At 32.1% G+C, this 25,425-nt stretch overlaps 3 protein-coding genes and 1 pseudogene across 3 annotated transcripts; 2 read left to right on the top strand and 2 right to left on the bottom strand.

Annotated features, from left to right (window-relative positions):
* Positions 1 to 438: 438 nt before the first annotated feature.
* LOC111284446 (uncharacterized) lies at positions 439 to 3,821 on the bottom strand. Its single transcript, XM_089762862.1, has 2 exons — positions 3,104 to 3,821; positions 439 to 1,627 (listed from the first exon to the last, which is right to left on the bottom strand). The coding sequence occupies exons 1-2, from the start codon at positions 3,593 to 3,595 to the stop codon at positions 647 to 649; spliced, it is 1,473 nt and encodes a 490-aa protein (XP_089618988.1). The 5' UTR covers positions 3,596 to 3,821; the 3' UTR covers positions 439 to 646.
* Positions 3,822 to 7,097: 3,276 nt separating this feature from the next.
* Positions 7,098 to 7,716, top strand: LOC111285873 (PMP3 family protein At4g30660-like). Its single transcript, XM_022875516.2, has 2 exons — positions 7,098 to 7,309; positions 7,417 to 7,716. Exons 1-2 carry the CDS (start codon positions 7,220 to 7,222, stop codon positions 7,555 to 7,557), a joined length of 231 nt encoding a protein of 76 aa, XP_022731251.1. The 5' UTR covers positions 7,098 to 7,219; the 3' UTR covers positions 7,558 to 7,716.
* Positions 7,717 to 9,281: 1,565 nt separating this feature from the next.
* On the top strand, positions 9,282 to 10,486 carry LOC111285870 (F-box protein SKIP1-like). The gene is made up of 2 exons (XM_022875513.2): positions 9,282 to 9,687; positions 9,768 to 10,486. Exons 1-2 carry the CDS (start codon positions 9,323 to 9,325, stop codon positions 10,339 to 10,341), a joined length of 939 nt encoding a protein of 312 aa, XP_022731248.1. The 5' UTR covers positions 9,282 to 9,322; the 3' UTR covers positions 10,342 to 10,486.
* Positions 10,487 to 11,859: 1,373 nt separating this feature from the next.
* On the bottom strand, positions 11,860 to 13,540 carry LOC111285874 (shikimate O-hydroxycinnamoyltransferase-like; annotated as a pseudogene).
* Between the last annotated feature and the right edge of the window lie 11,885 nt (positions 13,541 to 25,425).

Genomic DNA, 25,425 nt, shown 5'->3' with positions numbered 1-25,425 from the left:
AAATGTCACAAAAGAAAGGAAGCTTGGGTGTTAGGTTAAGTCTCAATTCATGCACCCTCCAGGAACAGAATGTGATTCCGCAATAGAACGTCGGACAGGGATGTTATTTGCCATCCTTTGTTAAGGTAATTAAAGGCTTCCAAACTGCTTTACTGTCATAGGTTTCTCTATCAATATGAACATGAAATTTGGCATCTGGTTGTTAAAAGAGTTGCAAGAATCTAGCATTCTACTATACTTGTTTCATTAGGGACCTGGTAACTGTCGGTAGAAATACCACTGAAATTTCTTGGAGACTTACCAGTTGCACACCTGTTGGAAAGCATTGGTACTCGATGCAAGCGTGCCGCTTTCCAGCTTTTTGCTAAGTTATCTGCAATTTCAAAGGTGCGGCAAGGTCAAATTAATGAATGGCATTTTTACTCTAAATCCTTGGTATCAAAGCAATTACTCAATCTTGGGTGCACCTCATTAAATATTGGATTTCAGCTAAAATACCAACATCTAATTAAAAGTTTCAGACAGGATTTCAGCTAAAATACCAACATCTAATTAAAAGTTTCAGACAGTACAAAAGATAGAGAGAGCAATTTTCAGAGCTCCCAACACAAATCCGGAGAGTGGGTTTTGTCTACGGTTTTGACAATCAACTTACAACAGGTGATAGGTTATAACCATCAGCTTCTGGAACATCCATTAGCTTCTCATTTGCTTTGTCAGCTACCACATCAGCGACTTTGGGCATCTGAACGCCATCTAATCTTGCCTGCTCAGTGATTGTATTAATGGTTGAGGTAGCAGGGGCAGCTGCTCTATTTTCATCAAGTTCCAGAAGTCGAGCAATGTGCCTCTTCCCCTTTTTATGAGTTTCCAGTACCACCTCAGATTGTGCACCAAATAAACACATTTGACACCAAAATTTAGAACTAACAGACCCTGGAGCATTCGTTATCTTCTCATTTGCTTCATCGACCACCACATCAGTGACTTTTGGCATCTGACTACCATCAAATCTTGCCAGCTCAGTGACTTTATTGTTGGTGGAGGTAGCAGGGGCAGCTGCATTATTTTCGTCAAGATCCAGGAGTCGAGCAATATGCCTCTTCCCCTTTTTATGAGCTTCCATTACAACCTCAGAATGCGCACCAACCAAACACATTTGACACCAAAACTTATATTTCTCCTTTTTACTAAGTTCTGGTGTCCTCTCCACCTGCATTGGTCCATGTTTCTTCCTAAACCTTTCTGCCTTCTTCTCTCTCTTAATCAGCAGTTCATCCTTTTTATTCTTTAACTTTTCTCTATCCTCCAATTTCTGGTCTGAACCATCCATATTTTTATTAAGTTGCGGCAGTCTGGGTTTTTTTGGCAATGTTGTGGTATTGGTATTGGAACTTTTCTCCATTCTCTCAGCTCTTAGTCTTGCTTCCTTAGCCTTGTGCTTCCTACCTTGAAGGTGTTCAATCAAACCTTTCTCACTTGTGGCGCTGACCTGACAAATGGCACAACTCCACTCCTCGTTGGGTATCTTCTTCAAACTAATTAAAGGCAGAGGCAGTTCACCAGTGCCTGCTGGAGGTGGTGTTTTCCTCTTTGCTCCAACAACACGATTAGGATCAGGCTTAGCCTGCAATGGGATACTCAAAGAAGAATACATAACCAGAAGGGTCAATCACTCCACCCTCTGCCTTTTCAATTAAGGAGAAATTTAATTTTCTACTATCTTACTTTAACTGAATCAGTCTCAAAATGAAGCATTTATCCTCAGAGACAGTAAGTCATCAATCATGTGAGATGATATACCTTTTTTTTTCTTGGCGCGAACAGAGCTAACAAAAATTGATAAGAGCTTAATACCGAGATTCAAAGTAACAGAGATTGCGGAAAGTTCCATGCAAAAATTATAGCACTTCTAAACATTTTTATATGATCCATGAAGAAAGTTAGGGGCACACATGCATATAAACATATGCGTATATGCATGCTGATGAAGGCAGCTGATGAAGGCAACTGATGAAGGCAAAGTAAAACCAATTAATCTGTGTATAACAACATAAACTAAATCCAAATCAAGTTTAGATGGTTCTACAACAAATTCCAACAACAACAAAACCGTATTAAAATGCCATTATCACAACCCCAAGCAAAAATAATGTCATTTAGCCATTCTTCCATCATCTAAATCTAGCAGTTCAATCATGGAACAGCAAAATGGCTTGGTTTCTCTAATGCCATAAGAAACTTTTGAAGCAGCCAACTTGATTATCAAAGCCAGATGAAGTTGCATTGAGGTCTCAAAAAAATGATAAGTAAAGTCAGTAGAAGTGTACATGCATATGCATGAACAAATCTGGTACAAGTGGAGTATGGAGATTCCATTGCTACAGGATACCACATAACTTAACAGAGGGGAAGCATAAAGGTTTTATACAAAAACACAAGATAGCATTCTCAAAGAAATAACATCACTTATTCACTTGTCATGGGCGCATACAACTATCCTCTCACAACAATGGTGGACAATGAGTCCCACATTATTGTAAGCCGGATGCTATATGTAACCACGACATGAGAAAGCTGTACCTAAGGGAACAGCAAATCCATTATCAATCTATGATACTCCCCAATAAGTTGCTACAATATGATGTCACACTCAGTAACAGCGGCTAAGCAATCTAGGAAAAATACCCTCCTGATCAATGACTGCAATGCCCCATTAGGACTAACTTCTGAATTGCCCCGGTTGACAAGTGAAAGGGTTAACCATATGCATTGATAGCAAGCCTAGATGCATGCCTTGTACCAATAGCAACATCATCAAAGGCAAAACAACACAAGCAACAGAACTAAATTGCCATTAAACTAATGTACAAGCACAGAAAAAGTAAAACCTCAACATTAGCTTATGATTTCGAAGGCTTTCATTTAATTGGCTACTTAAACGACCCAAATCATTTAGGCAAAAGGGTTAGATTCTTTCATGAGAAACTAGTGTGTATATGAAGTTTGTTCAATCTTATGGCTTTAAACTTCGAATTAAAAAAAAAAGACTCCTTTTCGGATGATGAAACATTTTGTTGAATGTACTAATTCAAAGGCTTACCAGTATAATCAATTTATTCTTGTTTCCCTCCGAAGTATCCTTAACCTCAGAGTCCAAAATCTCCGTCAACTGTGGCGGCATCATGGGCAGCGGCGGCGGTGGAAACAAATTGAAAGACTGCTCAGGCCGCCAGCGGTGGTGGTTATTGAAGTGGTGATGCATGAAAGGAAGCCTAGGGTCGAGCCGCACTGTGAGCATGTGTTCGAAAGGTAAACTCGTTTCCCTGGCTCTATGCCAGGCGGCCATCTCCCTCTCCGCCATCAACTCTCTTCTCACTTCGGCTTCTAAGGCTCTCCGACGCGCCATTTCCGACGCGATTATCTCTTCCCTTATTTGTGCCTTCTCTAATTCCCACTGGATCGAGTCGGGTCGGTTTCGGTTAAAGTTAGGATTGGGTCGAATTCCTTGACCCGACGAGGGATTGAAGCTCGACGAAGAAGGAAGAAAATAATTTGGCTGCCGTTTATCGACCGCTCTGAATTTGAATTCCATTTGGAAAATTTTAGTTTTTCTCTCTGAGTGAGGGGTTTTTGCTTTCCAGTACAGTGAGAGAGAAACATCGAAATTGAAAAGGTTCAAAAGAAAATGTGTTCGTTTGTGGTAGGCGCTGTTGAGGCGCGTGGGCAAAATGTTTAAAAAGCGGGGGAATTGAGCAGAGGGCTGGGGCTGGGCAGAGAAGCAGAGTGGGGTGGTGCAAAAAGTTTTTTTCCCGGGCAGTACTTGAAATGAGACACTGTGAGAACTTTGGGCAGAGTGTTTCGCACGGACAGAGTTTTTTAATGTTTTGGGCAGGTGAGGACATACGTGTGGAGGAATCTAAGTGCCAATTATAATTTGTCACGTCCTTTTTTTCATTGGTTCGTGAAATTTTAATTATAAAATAAAATATAACTTTTAAAATTTTATGATACTTGATTTTTTTAATTTTTAAGATATTTTATATTCAAATTTATTTATTTAATTAAATTTTTTTTACATATATTAATTTTTAAATAATTATTATAATTATTTATTAATTTTCATTAATAATAAATATCAAAACAACAAATGATATGTTTAATAATAAAAAAATAAATATTTTATTTGATTGTTATTTTTATTTATAAAATATTATTAATAAAAAATTATTTAAGAGGTTTTTGATTAAAAAACATCTTAAATAATTTATTTTTTTTAAAGAGATTATTTAAAATATTTTTATTCGAAAGCATCTTAAATAAATATTATTTAAAAATAAGAATGAATTATTTAAGATATTTTTTATAAAAAATATATTAAATAATACTTTTAAAAATATATATTTTTAATAAAAAATATCTTAAATAATTTCTTTTATTACTTATAAAATTTAAGAGATAAATATAAAAAAATTAAAATAGCTTAATCGGTCGTAGTATATGGTTATCAATTATAAAGTTGTAGGTTTAAACTTTTCCTTTAACCCTGTAATGTTTTTGAATGGCATTATTTAAAATATTTTTTATTAAAAATATATTAAATAATCCCTTTAATTACTTATAAATTCAATAGATAAAATATAAAAGAATTAAAATAGTTCAATTAGTTAGAGTATATAATTATTAATTATAAGATCGTATGTTGGATTTCTCCTTTTAGTCTTTTTTTTTTATGATTACTTATAAGATTTTTTTTATTATTTAAGAATTTTTTTGCCAACAATTGTTTTAAATAATGCTAGTCAATTTTTTAAAAAATTATTTAAGATATTTTTAACTAAAAATGTCATAAATAATCTAAAAAATTTGAAGTGAATTATTTAAAATGTTTTTCATGCTAAACGCCATTAATTACAATATAAAAAAATCTTAATAGCATAAACCTACAAATTGATTTGTAGTTACTTTCACACATGCATTTTAAAATGATAACAATTATTTTTTAATTTTTTATTTAAGTCAAATTTGAAAACAACATAACTTTTCATTTCAAAATTCTAAAATACTATAGGAATACGTGAGTTTTGTATTATAATGGAAATTTGTTAGGTGGGTTCCTTATTCTGATATTTTTGGTACTATTAAGAATTTGTTACTTTCCTTTTGAATCAAATTACTTTAAACCAAATATTATAATTAAATATTCACTAGTAAAATTTTGAAGAAAAACGCATAGATTCTCGAATCGAATACTCCATAAAAGTATCAATCAAAATATATTTATTTTAATTTTTTTATGTAAAATATTACTCTTTCATTTTTTAATATATTTTTTGTGTATCAAATTATTTTTTATCTAATTTTTTATATTTAAAAATTTTTAATTTTGTTTTACATTAAAAATCATAAAATTTTAATTTTATAAAAATTTTAAAATTTAATATTAAATACATTAAAATTAAAAAAAAATTTAAGCTTAATAAAAATCAATAACACTCCATAATTAATATGTATGGTCAAAATTGGTTAATTATTAAAGAATATTTAAAAATATAGTTAATATAATAATTTTTAATTAATAATTGTGGTGAACTAAATATACAAAATTTAATATAATAACTAAATGATTTTTAATTTATAAACTTAGGTTAATAAACTTTTTGTAAAACAAAAATCAATACTTATGAGAAAATAAAAAAAATTGTAAATATTGAAAATCAATTTTTTTAAACATGAAAGTCATGTATTTTTTAAAATGAAGGTTTTTCGTTAATGAATAAAACAAAACAAGTGTTTTATTAATTAATTAAAAAATCAATTACTTTAAAATGGTTTAGGAGGATCATTATATATGCGTGTATTATAAAATATATGAATACCTAATAAGATATGTAATGCTTTATATATTTTTATACAAATGATGATATAAAAAATTATTATGTAATTACAAATTAAAAGAAAACATCAAATCTTTAAATTTAAAATTTGAAAATACTTAAATTTATATAATTTAAATTAATCAATTTTCAATATAAAAATGGATGATAAACAAAAAAAAAATGGATTATAAGTTGATTACATGAAAAGATACATGCTAGTCTTTTAAAATAAAAAATAAGGTGAAATAATAATTTGAAACTTAAAAAAAAAAAATACAAATTAAATCAATAAAAGATATCTAAATTCAAATTTCTAAAATATGATATTTATCTTTATAAATTTTCATATAATCCTTTAATATTTGTTTTTTTTTAACATAACATATTTTAAAATTAAAAAATACTTATCAATTTTGAAATATACATATAAATATCCTAATTACCATCCAATATTAATACTATTTGTAACTTTTCTTTCAAAGTTATTTTTTTTCTTAAGTAATCTTTTTTTTTTCTCTATAGATATTTACTAATTGTTTTAAAATTTTGTAGCAATTTGATTAAGAACGCATGATTGAAGATGTATGAATATTTATTTTATGATGTCAATTATATTTTTCTTGTATTTTGATACACATCTATTATTTATTTTATTTCATGATTTTGAGTTAGATTATAATAGTGATGAGATGAGATATTTTTTAGAATCATTAAAAGAAAAAATTACTATGACTAATTATTTTCAAAATAAAATACATTTAATTTTCTTGTAAAAAATTTAATTTTTATGAGATGTCAATTATATATATAATATATATATGTTATAAATATTGAAGAACTTGATATAACTTTGTAAATAATACTATATTTTTTATATGTATTTAAATATATAAATTAAACTATGCATCCATTGCACAAGTTATAAGCTAGATTAAATATATATTTTTTTGGATTTAGAGTTTTTTTCATAAGAAAAAGGGGCTAACAACCCACCCTGAAGTCCTTTCTTTGTGGGCCTTATGGGCTACAGCTCGTCCACCCAACTTCTCAATCAATCCAACCAAAATGTGGGTCCAGCGAAAAGAGCACGTGATCACACTTTGGAGTAATCACAACCGTTTATTTAACCAGTCACAGAAAAATGGACGGCTCAGATTTAGTTAGTTGGAATCAAGGGCATTGTTTATTATTTTTCTTTCCCTTGAAATTTCCCACGCCACGATAAAATCTCCTTTGTTTTCTTCTTCATTAAGAATATCCAATCTCAAAAGTCTTGGATCAAAGGGTTCCTTTTTTCTGCTTTCTTAGTTAATCACTTCGATCTTCACATCACCGGCGACATGCCTTCTCGCTGCGAAATTTGTTGTGAACTACTCATCGCGGTTTTGCTCCCTCCTTTGGGGGTTTGCTTAAGGCATGGTTGTTGCAGCGTAAGTACAATTTTCTGACCACATGATCTGTTAATAAATTGTTTTGTTTTAAGTTGAGGTTTTGATATTTTGATCTAATAAATTCTGGGTTTTGATGATTTTTTCAGGTTGAGTTCTGCATTTGTCTGCTGTTAACTATTCTGGGATATGTTCCTGGGATAATCTATGCTCTGTATGCCATTGTTTTTGTGGATCGCGATGAGTACTTTGATGAGTACAGGCGTCCACTTTATTATTCCAGTGCCTAGTCTTCTTTTGTTATCTCTCCCTCCTTTGCTGTAATATGAATATGATGATTATGTTGAGACTCTTTCCCATTGTGTTTAATTTGACTCGATATTGATGTGTTGCGCACTCTTTAATTGATCTTGATGTTATGCTATTATAATGGTTTTTTGGTCTTGGTAGTTCTTGATTACTTCATTTTAACTTAATGCAAATTCACTTTTGGTGGTATTGCACTAACCATATATCTAATGCTGTATGAAGAAACATGATGAGGTAGTTGATCTGCTGCATACCCTTTAATAGAAGTACTAGCTACTACTTGGCATTGTTGTTAGGATCAGGATACAGGAGAGGTTAGGTCTCATACTCAATCCCTGTCTGAAAGTAGTTATTGTTCTGATTTGGTTCTAGGTTTATTAGTTAGAAGTGGAGTACTTTGTATTTTGTCATAAGCTACAATTAAAAACATTAGATTGTTTTTCCTTGGATTTGATTCAATGTCTTAACTCTTAAAGACGTGGTATTGGTGTGTAGTTTTTATTTTGAAATAAACATCTATGGATGGAGAGCAATTGGCTGGGAACTTGGCTGAACTTGGAAACTGGAAGTTGTCAATCTGCTTCTTCCCAGAAAACCTTTGAGCTTTAGTTCAGTGTATTTAGTATTCCCCGTGTTATCACAACTTCCAATTGGAATTAATGTCTAAACTACATAAAGTATCAATCTTTTGGATCCTCTGTGACCAGAATTGATGCAGATATGTGAGAAAACTAGGCTCAAGTAGATATCTAATCCAAGAATGAAAGATTCCTATTCATTGTTGTTCTTGCTCCCACAATTTGAGTTCACATATATGATAGCAGTTTAGTTTAATGTGAAGTTTTAACAATCTACTGGCCTCTTCTGAATGACCATTCACATTATAATTTCCATCTTTGCAGTTGTAGTTTTTACTCTTCTACTCTTCTTACTGGTTGAGTTAGCAACAGTCTGTGCCTTTGTCTATGCCTTTACACAAAAACTTGTCTGCTTATTTTAATGGCCTCTCGGCACTTTGTCAAGTTTGTCAAATGCAGTTGTGTCTAACGAATTGCACACAGTTGCTCTTCATATTTGTTTCAGTAGCTTGTGTGCATTGTCTCGAATCTGTATAATGTAACAATAACTCTCGTAATTGCTGTTAGACATATGCCGAAGGTGAACAAAGGTGTAAGTTGGGGAAAGTAGGAAGTGACTCAATATTGGTATGAATTACGAGAAATGAGTCATTATTGGTATGAATTATGACTGAACAAAGTATAGTCATATATGATGAATGTTATATGTGATAGCCGGTTGGGCCTCCAGCAATCCAATATTCGTTGGTTATGGGGGAAGGAAAGTAGTTTAACCAATATATTGGTGAGGCATGTCAAAAGAGAAACTTTAATCAAATGACTAAAATTTGCACTCCTCTCTCTCATCTACTCCAAGAAGAACAATACCCCTTTGGGCATTGCGACTCGGGTGATTTGACAAATCACCCTTGTTGAAATTTCAATTGAACTTGATGGAATTTCTGTTCCTAATCTCATTGAAGAAAACTTATACTGTAAGGCACTACTTATTAGGAATATTTTTTTGAAGAAATCCATGTACGTTTGCTTTGAAGGAAAAAAATAAAAAAGGCGAACACGTATTTTCCAATGAAATTACCATATTATCCAATTCGTTATCAACAAAACTCTTTTCTTTTAACGTAAGAGGGAAACGGTATTCGGTGCTTCCCAAAACAAGCGTTCTAACATGGAGGGCAAAGAAGGAACAGGGGAATCAGACACCGAGTCCGTGCTCATCTCCGATTGGGCCGAGTTAACCCTCGAGTGCCTCATCAACATCCTTTCTCGACTCACTTTCGAGCACCGATGGACAGGCCCTTTGCTTGTATGCAAACCATGGCTCAACGCCTGCAAGGATCCTTCTCTAAACTCCGTGTTCGATCTCGAAACTCGGTTCGATTCCTCCACCGAGTCAACCCGCTGGTGGACCACCGAGTTTGAAAGAAGAATCGACTCCATGCTCCGATCCGTCATCTCCTGGAGCAACGGCAATCTAACCAAGATTCTTACCCGTCACTGCTCGGATGACTCTATCAATCTGGCCGCTCAAAGGTATCTCATTTGCGACACCATTTCCAGATTTTACATTTTCGCTTCAATTTTCATCTTTGATTTTTCTAAACATTTGCCAGGTGTCCAAATCTCCAAGTTCTTTCTATAAAAACCTGTCCCCGCGTGACCGATGCCTCGATGGCTCAAATAGCGTATCATTGTCGGAACCTTAAACAACTCGACATCAGTTACTGCTATGAAATCTCACACGAATCTCTGGTGTTAATAGGTCGGAATTGTCCCAATCTAAAGGTTTTAAAAAGGAACCTGATGAATTGGTTAGACCCATCGCAACACGTGGGAATCGTTCCCGATTATTATCTAAATGCTTGTCCACAAGATGGGGATACAGAAGCAGCTGCGATTGGGAAATTTATGCCTCAATTGGAGCAACTTGAAATTAGATTTTCCAAGTTATCAGCTAAAGGTCTTGGTTCGATTTGTGAAGGGTGTTTGAAACTTGAGTACTTGGATTTGTCTGGGTGTGCTAAATTGACTAGTCGGGATATTGTCAATGCGACATCGAATTTGAAGGATTTGAAGGAGGTGAAGAAGCCGAATTTTTATATACCCAGGTCAGTTTTTCATGCTGAGAGATATGGGCATTGGAGGTTGTATGATGAGAGGTTTCAAACTGATGTTTTTCGAATCTAGGAGAAAGAAAAAGGAACATGCTCTCAATCGCTTTGCTTTACTATTTGTGTATTACCGTATTATGAATCATCTGTTCATGTTTGATTGTATGATGACATGGTGTTTTGCTCAATTCGTTGTAATGTAATACTTATTTTCCCTATCACTAGTTTCCCCTTTGTCCATTGTTTGATCTCTGAAAGGGAAAAAAGAAATAGCCAATGAACCTATTTTGAATTGACATAGGCCATGAAAAATAATGCTATAATAAGCTAGATTTGTGTTTAACTTCACTGTAATTCTTGATCAAATGTAAGCTTCTATTGCTGAATGGGCATTTAGAATTTGTGTTTCTTTCCCAGGCTTGGGTTTGTCACCATCAAAAACGGTAAAATAAAGGAGGTCGAAATTAGAATTGTAATACTATGAAAGTTGTCTAGCTACCTTAGGATGATGTGTGATCCTTCCAAGCTAGGGATGGGGAATTCAAGGTATTTAAATTTAATTAAGAAGGATTCGAACAAAAAAGTTTAGTTAAAGGAAAAAAGAAGCAGCTTTATAGGTTACATATTGATAGCGAGAACAAAAAACTAATATCGAGCCTTTATTTGTCAAATGCATTAAGCCTTAGTAAAGATGTTTCTGGAAAAGTTTCATATAAGAGGTCTCTAAGCATGCTACCAATGACAAGGAAACATATCATTTACAATCATTACATTATAATTAACCAATCACAGTTTAGAATATATGGGTCCATCAAAATTTTATATGGAGCCTACACTTGTAAGCGGTGAGTTTTAATATAATTTTTTATTGTGATTGCATGATTATAAGATTGTAGTAATATGAATTGTGGGTAAAATGCGTGCGCCAATGACAAGCTCCGATCATTGGTTGAACTTGGTAGTAGGTATATTTTTCCTTCATGGACAACATTTGCCGTTGGAAGTAGTTTCAGCTTCTATCCATAGAACTCCCTTTGCATTGCACATTATCTTTTAAGTCTAGCATTTTCATCACTTCCCAACCTTCCAGCCTTAGGGTAGAATGGCACAAGAGTCTTGCATAAAGCCACCTCAAGCACTTGGGGTCTAAAGAAATCGGACAAACCATTTGGTTTGTAGAAGTACTGCTTGGGGACATGATACGTTGTCATCGCCATGTCCAAATTTGAGATCCATTGGCTTTCTTTTGGCGTTTCTTGAGCGGCCATATTATGCTCGATCCTTTTACAATAATCTCCATCTCTTCAATGACTGCAGCGACCACAGAAACCTCAAAATCTCATGTGATATATGCTTTCTCAACTCTATTTTTGATGTGTTCTGGGCATAAAGTCAATTCAAAATTTTGTGCTACTCTTCAAGATTAGGTTTTCTAGTAAAAGGCTAATAGCTTCCGATCTCATCTGCCTATGGTGCCATATTTTCTGATACCAGCTCTTAAAATCAATCACTTGAGATAATCTGGAGACATGGGTTTTCCTTCAATTGAATGAAAACATATATATCAAACTGAAAAAGAGAAATAAGAGCATCTGACACAAGGGGAAGGTAATTCACTCGTAAGGACAAAAATTATTCATTAATAATGACTAAAGGATACTTATAACATAATTTATGATGGATCATAACAATTAAAAATTAAAAACGAGGCTTTATTTTGTCAATTGGCATTAAACCCTGGTAAAGATGATTTTGAAAACGCTTCATATGAGAGGTCTGTAGGCATGCTACCAATGACAAACTCCCATCATCTGTCGAACTTGGAAGCAAGCGTATCTTTCCTTCGTGAACGATATTTGCTGGGCCCATATATATGGGATGACCCTATCCAAAATCTGCATCATATACTGGCAATAGCATCCAACTGATAATATACAGGTTTGGGCATTCAAAAGTGTGAGCTCCATGCCTAACGCTGGTTACATTTGGCAGTTTTCCTAGGTAGTCAAGAGCTGATCTTAGATATTCATTATCCATCCTCTCCACTGCTTTCTTAACCCTATTTATGGTATTCGGAAATGGTTCTGATTGGAGATTTCCAAATAAGGCAATTGATGCAGTGGTGAATAATACATTGCCAAGGTAGCCTGATGAGAGGGGAGGGCATAGTCTGGATCGCCCATTAGTTGGTATGTGTAACTTTGCTGGTTGATCATCTACTAGGCCTCGTGCTTTGCTTGCACAGCGCCATACGTTTGCAGCTAGGATATTGTGGGTGCTATATTTGGTGGTATTTTCAATTTTGATTGACTTAGCTTTTAAGGTATGAATTTGATCTTTAGTGATTCTAAAAGTAGATACCGATAAGGGTTTAGGATGAGAATGAGATTCTGAGGTTGAAATAGATGTGTAAGGAAGGGGATGGATCATATTCAACATGGTGAAATGTAGGCATTGGTGGCACTCGTGCTTGGAGAAGGGTTCGGTCAATAATTGGTGCAACACTAAGCCTCGTGCGATTTCAGACCAGCTGTTGATGAAATGAAAGACAAATGTGCCATCTGCCAAAGTATGGTGAATTCCAATTCCAAGAGAGACCCTACCGCATTTGAAAGTAGTTACCTAGCAAAATACACTTATATGAGTATCAAAAGTTTCTCCTTGTATAATTAAGTGCCTATAGAATGCTGGTTTTTCATTCTTGTTTGGTGAATAGTTACCTGGGATATAACGAGCGGGTGAGTAGAGATATCTGCAGAGCAGTTAACTGTTGGAACTAGTTGCCGAAGTTTTGAGCTAGGTGCAAAATCGCCAAAGTTATCTATTGATGAAGTAGTTTCAGCTTCGATAAACAAAGCTCCTTCTCCGTTGCATATTATCTGGATTCTACCATTTTCATCACTTCCCAACCTTCCAGCCATAGGGTAAAATGGCACCAGAGTCTTGTTTAAAGCCTCCTTAAGCACGTGGGAGTTGAAGAAATCGGAAGAACCATTTGGTTTGTAGAGGTACACCAAGGGGAATGATACATTGTCATCACCCGGTCCAAATTTGAGACCCATTGGCTTTGTTTTGGCGTGTATTGAGCTGGGCGTATCATGCTCGATCCCTTCAAAGTTATCTGCATCTCTTCACTCAGTGACTGCAGGAGCACAGAAACCTCAAAATCTTGTCTTATTTATATGCATTTTCAACTTAATATAGTACTTCTAGGAACTTTTCCAACCTTTTTGCTCGTGAGTTTTATACGAATCATTCATGTCTACACCTGTGGATATTAGCTCTTAAAACCCGTGATTTGAAATTGTTTTTCTGATTTATGCTCTTCATCATGGAGCTTACATTAATGTTAAGAATTATCTTGATCGATTAGGGTTTTTGTAATAACTGAAAAAAAAAAGAATTATTTTTTAAGTATATTTATAAGTGGAGGGACTCTTTAATAAAGAATGAGAAATGCATAAGATTTATTGACAAATAACCAATATTTTTTAATAGAACTTATTTTATTGTTTTTTGTCGACAACTAACCAAAAGAAAAATAAAAGCTTAGTTCTCATCTTTCTCTTATATGGAAAAGATAAATCGAAAGATTACAAGTGAAAGGTAATAACAAAATCTACAAGGAGAATTGTCTATCAAAGGTGAGTAAGTAATTTTTTGTAATTTTAAAGAAATAATACTGATTGTTAAGTTTTGAGGTATAATTTGTAATCAAGAAACCCTAAAATTTTAGGAAATCCATTATCTCTTTTCAAGATTAGTTTGGACAAATCATTTAGACTTTAATTAGGGTCTAATTAAGTGTTGAGAAAGTTTGGTAATGTGATTTTATTTTTGTAAAAATAGGAAACAGAAATTTGACGGGGTTAGAAAGAAAAATTTCTGTTTCGTATGAACCTTAATATTTACAATGATGGATTAAAATAATATTAGGTACTAAGGGATAAAATACTACTGTGATTATTATATATAATTGAAAAACTTGCTGAATTTACTTTCCAATGAAATAAATGAGTTATTTAATGATGTGTAAGTTGCCTAGAAGCAGTAGCAAGGAGGAATTACAAAATTCTTTTTAATTTTTATACAAGGAATTGCAAATTAAACAATATATGCTTGGAGAGTTTGTTGAGTCTACTTTCCAATGAAAGAAGCGGAATTGAATTTGGAGTTTCCTATGAATAATTCGTAACTTTTATGAGAAGTTATATAGGTTGTTTAGCAACAATATATGACATAGATTGTAAAAATTATTATAATTAATCTACAAGAAATCATGAGATGGACCATATATGGTTAGAAAACTTATCCAGTCTAGTTTCTAATGCATTAAAAAGATCTTAATTCTGAATTGAATATTTTGAGATATGACTATTTTACTAAAAAGAGCTTAGGCTGTTAGTATTAATTAGTTGAGTTAACTCTTATTTAACTTAATTGTTTTTGATATAATTGATTTCAAAATGGGCTGATTAATTACTGTTATGTTGAAATTATCTTGAATAGGTCGTTAATTATTTATGAGAAAAAACTAAATGGTGGAATTGAAAGAAAGTAAGTAGAATCTCACACATTTTACTTGTTTTTGAATATATGTATATTTGTATGTTTCTAAACAAATGAATGTTTTATTTTATTATTTTCAATGTATGAAAATATGATCAAGCATATGATTATTTTGTGTTTCTTTATATAAATAATGGATCATGCTTATGAATGAAATGAAAAAATTATTTATGTTTAAAAAATGATTTTATGATAGCTACGTTTTTTACATCCCTGAGAAATGGGATCATCGATAATAGAACTAGTTCTACGGCCCTGGCGAACGGGTAATAGTAGTTAGTATAGACATGATCATATGGCCCTATTAATCGATTATAGTAGTTAGAGTAAGGCCTTGGCTAGTCGGTTATAATAGTTAACAATGATCATAAGGATGAAATTATCGATATGGCCAATGTCACGAGTTATAGCAGTGATCGTAGCTAATGATAAATTAATGATAATGATGATTTATGATGATTTTTACAAATTGATCCATGATTTGGTGGCATGTTTTGATATTGATTCATGATCTACGAAATACTTGACAGAATGTTGATCTTTGAATTATTTTTGACATTATGGTTTGATGAATATTTTTGAAATGATTTATATAGTACGTATGAAAACGATGTTTATTTTTAGAATGATTTACATAGTACATATGACAACGATGTTCGATCCGACAAGGTGTGTGAGCTTATACTTGCTGAGCTGTTGTTTGCTTATTTCTCATTTTATTTTCTTTCACACATGATATGAATGATAAGTATGATTAGTCTTGTGAGGAGCTAAAAGAATCTGAGCATTGAAAAACTACTTAGAGAATAGGATTTTATGAAGCATTGTTTTTTTTAGTTGTAATACTCGATATTGAACCTTTTGAGACTTGTTATTTAGTTATTTTACAAATATTAAAACTTATTGAGAACCTTATTTTAGTTGAGGATTTTTCAATGATTATGGATTATAATTTGTATTGCTTTAAGGTTTTATTTCAAAGTAATATGATCGTATTATATTTTAATCTTGGGGCGTGTCATAAAGTAATATCAGAGCCAAGGTTTAAGATATGAAAAAGGAAAGAATCAAGTTATAGTTAGTGTAAAACTTAAGTATTCTTAGCATTTATGCTAATAATATTCGTTTATTTCATTTTGATCACTTACAAACTATTTTCGTTGGTACTAATTTAGGTAAAAATAAGTGGTAGAAATGAGACAATGGTAGACTTTGTTGATCGAAAGAAAAAAACTGACAAGAGAAGAGATTAATTTGAAACCACCAATATTCGATATGAGCAAATTAATATTAAAAATGCTCATAATACTCTTGTGACGCAAGATGATTTAGCTGGAGTGTGTCAGGTAGTGTTTAATTTGATACAACAACAGTAGCAAACACAAGAAAATCTATGATAACGTGAGACAACTTATGAGCAATTTTAGAAGGTTAACCCACCTTAGTTTAAAGGCAGCCTTGATCTTTTGGTTGCAGAAGCTTGGGTTAAAAAGTTGAAAAAACTTTTTAAGGTGATGCAAATTTTTAAAGATTTGAAGTTGAGCTTGGCTGTCATTCAACCAAGAGAAAATGCCAGGTACTAGTGGGATACTATAAATTCCATATTTGAAGATTCAGGTGAGCCTTTGACTTAGGGAAAGTTTAAAAAAATTTTCTTTGATCAATATTTTCCAAAGTCAGTGAAAGTAAAAAAAGAGAATAAATTTTTGTAGTCACAACAAAAGCATGATGTTGGAGTATGCCAACAAGTTTAATTAGTTGAGACGTTTCTACACTCGTATCATTAACTCATATAAGAATAAGGCGATATGATTCGAGCATGGGTTGAAGCCAAATATTTGGTCTTATTTATCTTCTCACATAATTGATAGTTACAAAGATATGTTACAGCAAGCATTGAAGATTAACTCAGACATGAAAAGATTGAGCAAAAGAGGGGTGATAAGAAACGTTTGACGTTTGAGGGAGATCAGAGTAATCGTTAGAAAAATGTAATAGGAAATGTAAGTAAAAAATAAAGGATAAAATCTGGTACTAAGCTCGATAAATGCAATTTTTATGATCGATTTCATTTTGGACCATGTTTTAGGAAAGTAAGAGTTTGCTTTGAATGTGAAAAATATGGGCATATTGCTTAAGATTATCCAAACAAGAAGAATGATGCTGTTAAAGCTAAACGAGTAGAACAACCACAGAAAGGAAATGCTCAAGTTTTCACTTTGACTCACTAGGATGCTAATGTAAGTGATAATATGTTGACAGGTACTGTTCCCATTAATCATATCAATGCCAATGTTTTATTTGATTTCGGTCTCTCTTATTGCTTTGTATTTGCCAAGTTTGCTGCATTCTTAAGTATTGAACTTGAGAAGTTGAATAAGTTTTCATATGTTGTTACTCTTGTAGGAAAAATTATGTGTGTTGATATTGTTTATAAGAATTGTGTTATACACATAGAAGGTTGTGAACTACTAGCAAACTTAATGCAGTTAAAGATGCTAGAATTTAATGTGATCTTAAGGATGAATTGTTGTTTATACATCATGCATTTATTAATTGCTATGGAAAGAAACTAGTGTTTCAGTGTCTAGGACAATCGAAACTTATATATGATAGTGATAATTTAAACCTTCTGTGTTGGGTTGTATCAATCTCAAGTGTCATGCAATCTTTAAAAAAAGGGTGTCAAGGCTATCTTGCCTATGTGAAAGACACTTAAATGAATGTAAGCTCACGATTAGAAGATATTTCAGTTGTTAGAGATTTTTTTTATGTCTTTTCTAAAAACTTGCCTGGCCTACCTCCTAATTAGGAAATTGAATTTGAAATCGATCTTAACCCTAGAACTAGACTAATTTCTAAGCCTTCTTGTCATATAGCTCCATCTGAGTTATGCGAACTAAAGGTATAACTTCAAGAACTATTAAAAAAAAAGTTCATTCATCATAGTGTGCCACATTGGGGAGCTCATGTGATTTTTTTTTTTAAAAGAAGGATGGGAGTTTGCACTTACACATTGATTATAGGGAATTAAATAAAGTAACTATGAAGAACAAATATCCTGTTCCTTGAATTGATGACTTATTTGATTAGTTACAAAGTGCAAAGGTCATTTCAAAGATTGATTTATAGTTTGGATATTATCAGTTGAAGATTAAGGCAGGTGATCTACTTAAGACAATTTTTCGAACTAGGTATGACCATTATGAATTTTTGGTTATGCCTTTTGGATTAACAAATGCGTCTGCTATATTTATAGACTTGATAAACAGAATCTTTAACTAGTATCTGGATAAGTTTATTGTTGTTTTCATTAATGACATTCTGGTTTATTCTAAAAGTGATGAGGAATATGAGAACATTTGAGGATTGTACTACAAATCTTATGGGATAAACAACTCTTTGCAAAGTTTAGCAAATATAAATTTTGGTTAGCAAGTGTTACTTTCCTTGATCATGTTGTTTCTAAAGATGGGATTTGAGTTGATTTGAAAAAGATTGAGACAATGGTGAATTGGCCTCACCCAACAAACGTGATAGAAGTAAAAAGTTTTATAGCCTTGGCAAGTTATTATAAAAGATGTGTTGAGGGGTTTCTCAAATTATTGTGCCATTGACTCATTTAACTCAAAAGTGAATAAAATTTGAATGGACTAAAGAATGTGAATAGAGTTTTCAAGAGTTAAAGTAATGATTGGTGTCAACACTTATCCTTACCTTACCTTTTAATGTTGACAGTTTTGCCATTTATAATAATGCCTCCAAGAAGATGTTGGGTTATGTGTTAATACAGAATAATAAGGTAATTGCTTATGCTTATAGGCAATTAAAATCCTACGAATAAAATTATCTGACTCATGATTGGGAGTTGGCCACCATTGTGTTTGCTTTGAAAATATACAGACATTATTTATATGGAGAACCTTATGCAGTTTATATAGATCATAAGAGTTTAAAGTATTTGTTCACGTAAAAAGAGTTGAACATGAGACATAGAAGATGGTTGAAACTAATCAAAGATTATGATTTGACCATCAATTATCATCCAAGTAAAACCAATGTAGTTGCTGATGCTCTTAGTAGAAAGTCCATTGATAGTATGGTTGCTTTGATTACTTCACAATCAAAATTGTTGGAAGATTTTGATGCGTAACAAATCGAGATGACTATATAGGGAAAATGTGTTGTTATAACTAGTTTGTTGGTTCAATCAACTTTGATCGAAAAGATAAAATTGGCATGAAAAAAAGATAGTGAGTTGTACATAATCAAAGAAGATGTGCAGAATGGTTTGCGGCTAGAGTTTAAACTTCATGAAGATGACACACTATGTTTTGGGAACAAATTATGTGTACCAAATGATTTTAAACTGAAATGAAAGATCTTGGAGGAAACACATGGGTCTTGATCACTATACATCTTAGAGGCACTAAGATGTATAAGGATTTGAATGAAAGCTTTTGGTGGAATAACATGAAACATGAAATAACTCAGTTTGTGTCCTAATGTCTAGTGTCACAGCTAGTTAAAGTTGAACACAAAAAATTATCAGGATTGTTGCAACCTTTAGAGATACTGGAATGGAAGTAGGAGCATATTTTTATAGATTTCATGATAAGATTGTCTAGATCATCGAAAGAGAATAATGTAGTATAGGTAGTTGTTGATAGACTTACTAAATTGACTCATTTTCTACATATCAAGTTAATTACTCTACTTAATAAACTAGCATAATTATACATTGATGAAATTGTTCGATTACATAGAGTTCCACTAAGTATTGTGTTAGATAAAGATTTTAGATTTATCTCTAAATTTTGGATAAGCTTACAGCGAGCTATGGGGATAAATTTGAAATTGAGTATAGCTTTTCACCCTCAGACAAATAGGCAAATGAAAAGAATGAATCATTTGAAAGATATGCTTCGAGCATGTGTGATTGATCTAAAAAGTAGCTGGGATGATTATTTACCTTTAGTAAAGTTCACCTATAATAACAGTTACCAATCTAGCATTGGGATAGCTTCTTTTGAAGCCATGTATGTTAGAAAATATAGATCCTTTTTATGTTGAGAGAAAACTTTTAGGGCCAAAAATGATATAATTGACTGAGAAAAAGATCAAGGTGATTAGAAAGAGACTAAAAACAACATAAGATCATCAAAAGAGTTGGGTAGACAAGAATAGATGGGAGTTGGAATTTCAACAAGAGGATTATGTCTTTTTAAAGGTATTACCCACAAAAGGTGTTATGCGATTTAGGAAGCAAAGAAAGTTAAGCCCATGTTATATAAAACCATTTTATATTCTTGATAAGGTGAGAGAAGTTGCATATAAGATAGCCTTACCACTTCAACTATCTAGTGTGAATAATATTTTTCATGTGTCCATGTTGAGAAAATATGTCTCTGACCCAAGCCATGTAGTAAAGTATGAAACTTTAGAAGTTCAAGAAAATTTAACATACTTGGAATATCCTATTCGAATAGTTGATCGAAAAGAGCAAGTTTTGAAGCATAAAACTATTCCTTTTATAAAAGTTCAATAAAGCAATCACACATCAAGAGAAATAATTTGGGAAATGGAAGATGATATGAAAAAACAACATCCTCAATTATTCAAAAATAAAGGTAAATCAAGTTTCAAGAACGAAACTATTTATAAGTTAGGAATAATGTAAGACCAGTAAAAAAAAGACTATTTTAAATATGTTTATAAGTGGAGGGACTCTTTAACAAAGAATGAAAAATGCATAGGACCTATTGATAAATAACCTAATTTTTTTTAATAGAGTTAACTTATTCTATTATTTTAGGTCGATGATTAATTGAAAAAAAATAAAAGCTTAGGTCTCCTCTTTTTCTTATATAGAAAAGATAAATCAAAAGATTCCAAGTGAAGGGTAACTGTTGGCTTTTACAGAGATAAAAAAAAAACTTGTGAGAATGAACAATGAGAATATGAAATTGAAAATGTTGTACCACATCTTTATTTGATGCAACTTCCTTAAATACAAAAATATTTTAACCTAAAACTAGAATGACTGCTAGTCACAAGGAATGATCTTCCTGTTTGCAAGCCATAAACAAAAACCACTAACACACAACTAACTTTCATAACCCACTAACACCCAACTAACTTTCATAACCCACTAACACATATCTAACTTCCATAAACCACTAAAAAACATCGAACTTTGATAAACCACTAACAAACATCTAACTTGATAAACCACTAACACACATCTAATTATTCATCATACATTAGCAACCTATATTTGCATAATGCAGCTAATAAGGCATTCTTGCAACATTTCTCCTTGCCTTAGTAGCTACAAAGACCTATTTACTTTTTAAAGCTTCAAATCTAGCTTTGGATAGGGCTTTGGTTAACACATCTGTAATTTGATCTTTAGTTTTGTAATAAAGCAACTTGACTTCACCTTTTTTTTGCATTTCTCTTAAGAAATATAATTTGATCTTAAAGTGTTTAGTCTTGCCATGTAAAACAGGATTATTTGATATTGAAATTGCAACTTGGTTGTCTATATGAATTTGTGTTGGCTTTTTCTTTTATATATATAAGTTTACAAGTATTTTTTTGAGCCAAAGTGCTTGATTCACAGCTACAGTGGCTGCAACATATTTAACCTTAGCAGTGCTCTGAGCTATCACTTTTCACTTTTTGAGCACCATGAGAACATTTTTTATCCAAAGCTAAAACAAAAATCTATTGTGCTTTTCATATCATCAACTGAACCTGCCTAATCACTATCAGAGTAACCATGGAGCTTAAAATCCTAACAATAAAAATATTTGATACCATAATTTGTTGTGCCCTTAATATATCTGATAATCCTTTTAGCAGTTTGAAAGTACAACTCACTAGTATAATTCATGAATCGTGAGAGTAGGCTCACTGCAAATATAATGTTTGGTTTGGTGACAGTAAGATACATCAAACAACCAATCAAACTTTTGTACTGACCTTCATCAATTTTGTCTGATCCATCATCTTAGCTAAATTTTTTCTTTTGATTTATTAGGGTATTTGTACATTTGCAGTCCTCTATATAAAATTTCTTAAGTATTTTCCTTGTATATTTCTTTTAGCATGTGAAGACTCAATCCTGATTTTACTTTACCTTAATTCCTAAAAAATAAGATATCAGACTAAGGTCTGTCATCTTAAATACTTTAAGTATTTTAGCATTAAACTCCTTTATTAGCTCTTCATCAGCTTCTGTTACAAGTATGTCATCAACATAAATAGAAACTATGATTAGATTAGCATCGATTTCTTTTACATACAACGTAGCTTCTCTTAGGCTTTTAACAAAACCAAGACCTAGTAGGTGTTCATCAATCCTGCTGTACCAGGTCTTAAGAGCTTGTTTAAGGCTATACAAGGCTTTTTTAACAAGTAGACCTTTTTCTCTTATCTCTTGACTTAGAAACCTTCTGGCTGCTCTGCAAAGATCTTTTCCTATAAATAACCATTTAAAAATGCATATTTTACATCAGTTGGTAAACCTTCCATCCTTTATGTGCTGCCAAGGCAAGTAGCATTCTAATTGTATCAAGTAGATTATAAGGTGTATGCTATATGAAAAGGAGATACCAAAAATTTAGTTAGTAGTCGATTTGGTATCTCCTTTTCATATAGCATACACCTTATCATCTCCATTATGATTCTGTTTTTTCTTTCACTTACTTTATTTTTTTATAGAGTATAGGGTGCAATAAGTTAGTGCTCAATACTAGTTTCTTCACAAAATTTGTTAAACCTATCAAAAGTGTATTCCTTCATATTATCTGACCTTATTACCTGTATTCTGCAACCACTTTGATTCTTCACCCATACTTTAAATTTTTAAAATACACCAGTAACCTCATATTTGAATTTAAAAAAATAAATCCAACAGAATCTAGTAAATCATCAATAAAGATAATATTGTACTTACTACCATTTAAAGATGATATTTTTTAAGGTACTCCTATATTTGTTTGAACCAATTGAAGCTTGTGTGTTACTTTTGATGCAGTTTAAGGAAAAAAACTTCTAACTTGTTTGCCATATTGATAAGCTTCACAATCTACCATCTTTTCTCCTAGCAACAGTACTATTTTCACTAAATCGTGTTTTTGTATATAAAAAAATCCAGCATGATGGAAAAGCCTAAGCTTCCTGTGCCATAATTTTGCATTGCTTGTGTTACATAGAAAGGCTATATGTTTTTCCTCTATTAGATTTAGAGCAAAGCTTTTTCCTTTCATTTTTATCTTAAATGTATCTGTGCCTTTTGCATCTTTGATCTTACACCATTATTTTTTGAATAATATTTTGAAACCCTTCTCAAGTAGTTGTCCAACACTAAATAGGTTTTGATCAATGTCAAGTATATATATAACATTAGTAATACATTTTAAACCTGTTAGGCTTTCTATGACCACTGTTCCTTTGTCATTGACTACGATGTATTCACTGTTTTCAATCTTGACTTTGAAAATATCAGTTTTATCAAGTTTTTTAAAAAGTTCCTAATCATTTGTCATGTGGTTTGTACAACCACTATCAATAAGCCAAGAGTCACTAGAACTACTATTCATTGCAAAGTATGTTGCAACAAATAATTGCCCATCCAGATATTGTTTAGTAGCGACATTTACTTCATTTTTATGCTTATATGACTTACAAATCTTTTTTATATGTCCAATTTGATCGTATTTTTTGCATTGAATATCTGACCTCTATCAGTACTTTTTTTACGGATGATTGGTCTTCTTGCAGTGTGGATAAAGTGGATAAGTTCCATCCTTACTTTTATTGTTGACTTCATTGTTGCCAGGCTTGTTGTTGTTCTGTTTTCTATTATTTTTTTTGCCTCTTATTGAATTTCATGCCTTTGCTTGAAAGGCACATTTCATAGAATTCTCTTGTCTCATCATTCTTCTTTGTTCTTGTGCCTACAATGCATTCTCTAACTTTGCCAAAGAAATGCTTGACAGATTTTTTAACTCTTCTAAATAAGAGATTTTAGCTTTATATTTCTCAGATAATATAACCAGAATTTTTTACACAATTCTCTTATAAGAAAAATCCTTACCAAATAGTCTCACCTTGTTCACAATACTGAATAGCTTGTCAAAGTACTCTTTAATGGATTCTGATTTTTTTATTTTTTGCATCTCAAATTCTCTGATCAAATTCACCACTTGCATGTTTTTTGTCCTCTCATTGCTTTGGTATTCCTTCTTAAGATATTCCCAGATCTCTTTGGCTGATTGTAGGTTCATGATTTTGATGAATATTGTGTTTGAAACTACATAATATAAGCAAGCTTTTGCTTTTAACTTTCTAGTCCTTTTCTCATTATGATTCTTGAGCTAAGCATTTATTGGATTAGCAGGTAGTACAAAAACTTTATAGTCATCCTCTACTGCTTTCCATAGATCTAAAGTATCTAATGCATTACCATTCTAACAACCCAGGCTTGATAGTTACCACCATCAAAGACTGGTGGTTTAACAAAGAATGTCTTATCTGACTCCATTTGACTAAGGGTGTTGTGTGTTGCTGTGTTTGTGTAGAGGATTTTTGTTTGTAATAATTTTTTTGGTTTACTTAACTCACAGATCCCTCAAAAAGCTTGGCTCTGATATTAATTTGTTGGTTTTTATAGAGACAAAAAAAAAAACTTGTGAGAATGAACAATGAGAATATGAAACTAAAAATGTTGTACCACATTTTCATTTGATGCAACTTCCTTAAGTACAAAAGGATTTTAACCTAAAACTAGAATGAATGCTAATCACAAGGCATGATCTTTCTATTTGCAAGCCATAAACAAATACCACTTACTCACAACTAACTTTCATAAACCACTAACACGCATCTAACTTCCATAAACCACTAACAAACATCTAACTTCCATAAACCACTAACACACATTTAATTATACATCACACATTAGTAGCCTATGTCTGCATAATGTAGCTGATGAGGCATTCTTGGAACAATAACAACAAAATCTATAAGAAAAATTATCTGTCAAAATTGAGTAAATAATTTCTTTTAATTTTAGAGAAATAACATTGATTGTTAGGTTTTGAGGTGTAATTTATAATCGAGAACCCTAAAATTTTAGAAAATTCATTATCTCTTTTCAAGATTAGTTTGGGCAAATCATTTAGACTTTAATTAGGGTTAAGTATTGAGAAAGTTTGATAATGTGATTTTATTGTTGCAAAAATAGGAAATAGAAATTTGATGGGGTTAGAAAGGAGAATTTCTATTTCGTATAAACTTTGATGTTTGTAGTGATGGATTAAGATAATATTATGTATTAAGGGTTAAAATACTACTGTGATTATTATATATCGTTGGAAAGCTTGTTGAATTTACTTTCCAATGAAATAAATGAGAGTCAATTTTGAGTTTTCTATGAAGAGTCGGTTAATATTTACTTAAGGATGTGCAGGCTATCTAGTAAAAGCAGTAGGGAGGAATTAAGAAATTTTTCTTAATTTTTATACAAGGGATTGTAGATTAACCATATATTCTTGGAAAGCTTATTGAGTCTACTTTTCAA

The sequence above is a fragment of the Durio zibethinus genome, chromosome 6 (assembly GCF_047325235.1).
Source record: "Durio zibethinus cultivar Kanyao isolate XHJ-2024 chromosome 6, ASM4732523v1, whole genome shotgun sequence".
Lineage (NCBI taxonomy): Eukaryota > Viridiplantae > Streptophyta > Magnoliopsida > Malvales > Malvaceae > Durio > Durio zibethinus.
The sequence above is the reverse complement of the archived record's forward strand: the minus strand, read 5'-3'. Positions and strand labels throughout refer to the sequence as shown.

Excerpts from the sequence above, each read along its gene's own strand:
- LOC111285870 (XM_022875513.2), top strand. The coding sequence starts at position 9,323 with ATGGAGGGCAAAGAAGGAACAGGGGAATCAGACACCGAGTCCGTGCTC. Across the intron at positions 9,688-9,767 it reads ATCAATCTGGCCGCTCAAAG|GTGTCCAAATCTCCAAGTTC; the intron begins GTATCTCATTTG and ends AACATTTGCCAG.
- LOC111284446 (XM_089762862.1), bottom strand. The coding sequence starts at position 3,595 with ATGGAATTCAAATTCAGAGCGGTCGATAAACGGCAGCCAAATTATTTT. Across the intron at positions 1,628-3,103 it reads AGAATAAATTGATTATACTG|GCTAAGCCTGATCCTAATCG; the intron begins GTAAGCCTTTGA and ends ATCCCATTGCAG.
- LOC111285873 (XM_022875516.2), top strand. The coding sequence starts at position 7,220 with ATGCCTTCTCGCTGCGAAATTTGTTGTGAACTACTCATCGCGGTTTTG. Across the intron at positions 7,310-7,416 it reads TAAGGCATGGTTGTTGCAGC|GTTGAGTTCTGCATTTGTCT; the intron begins GTAAGTACAATT and ends TGATTTTTTCAG.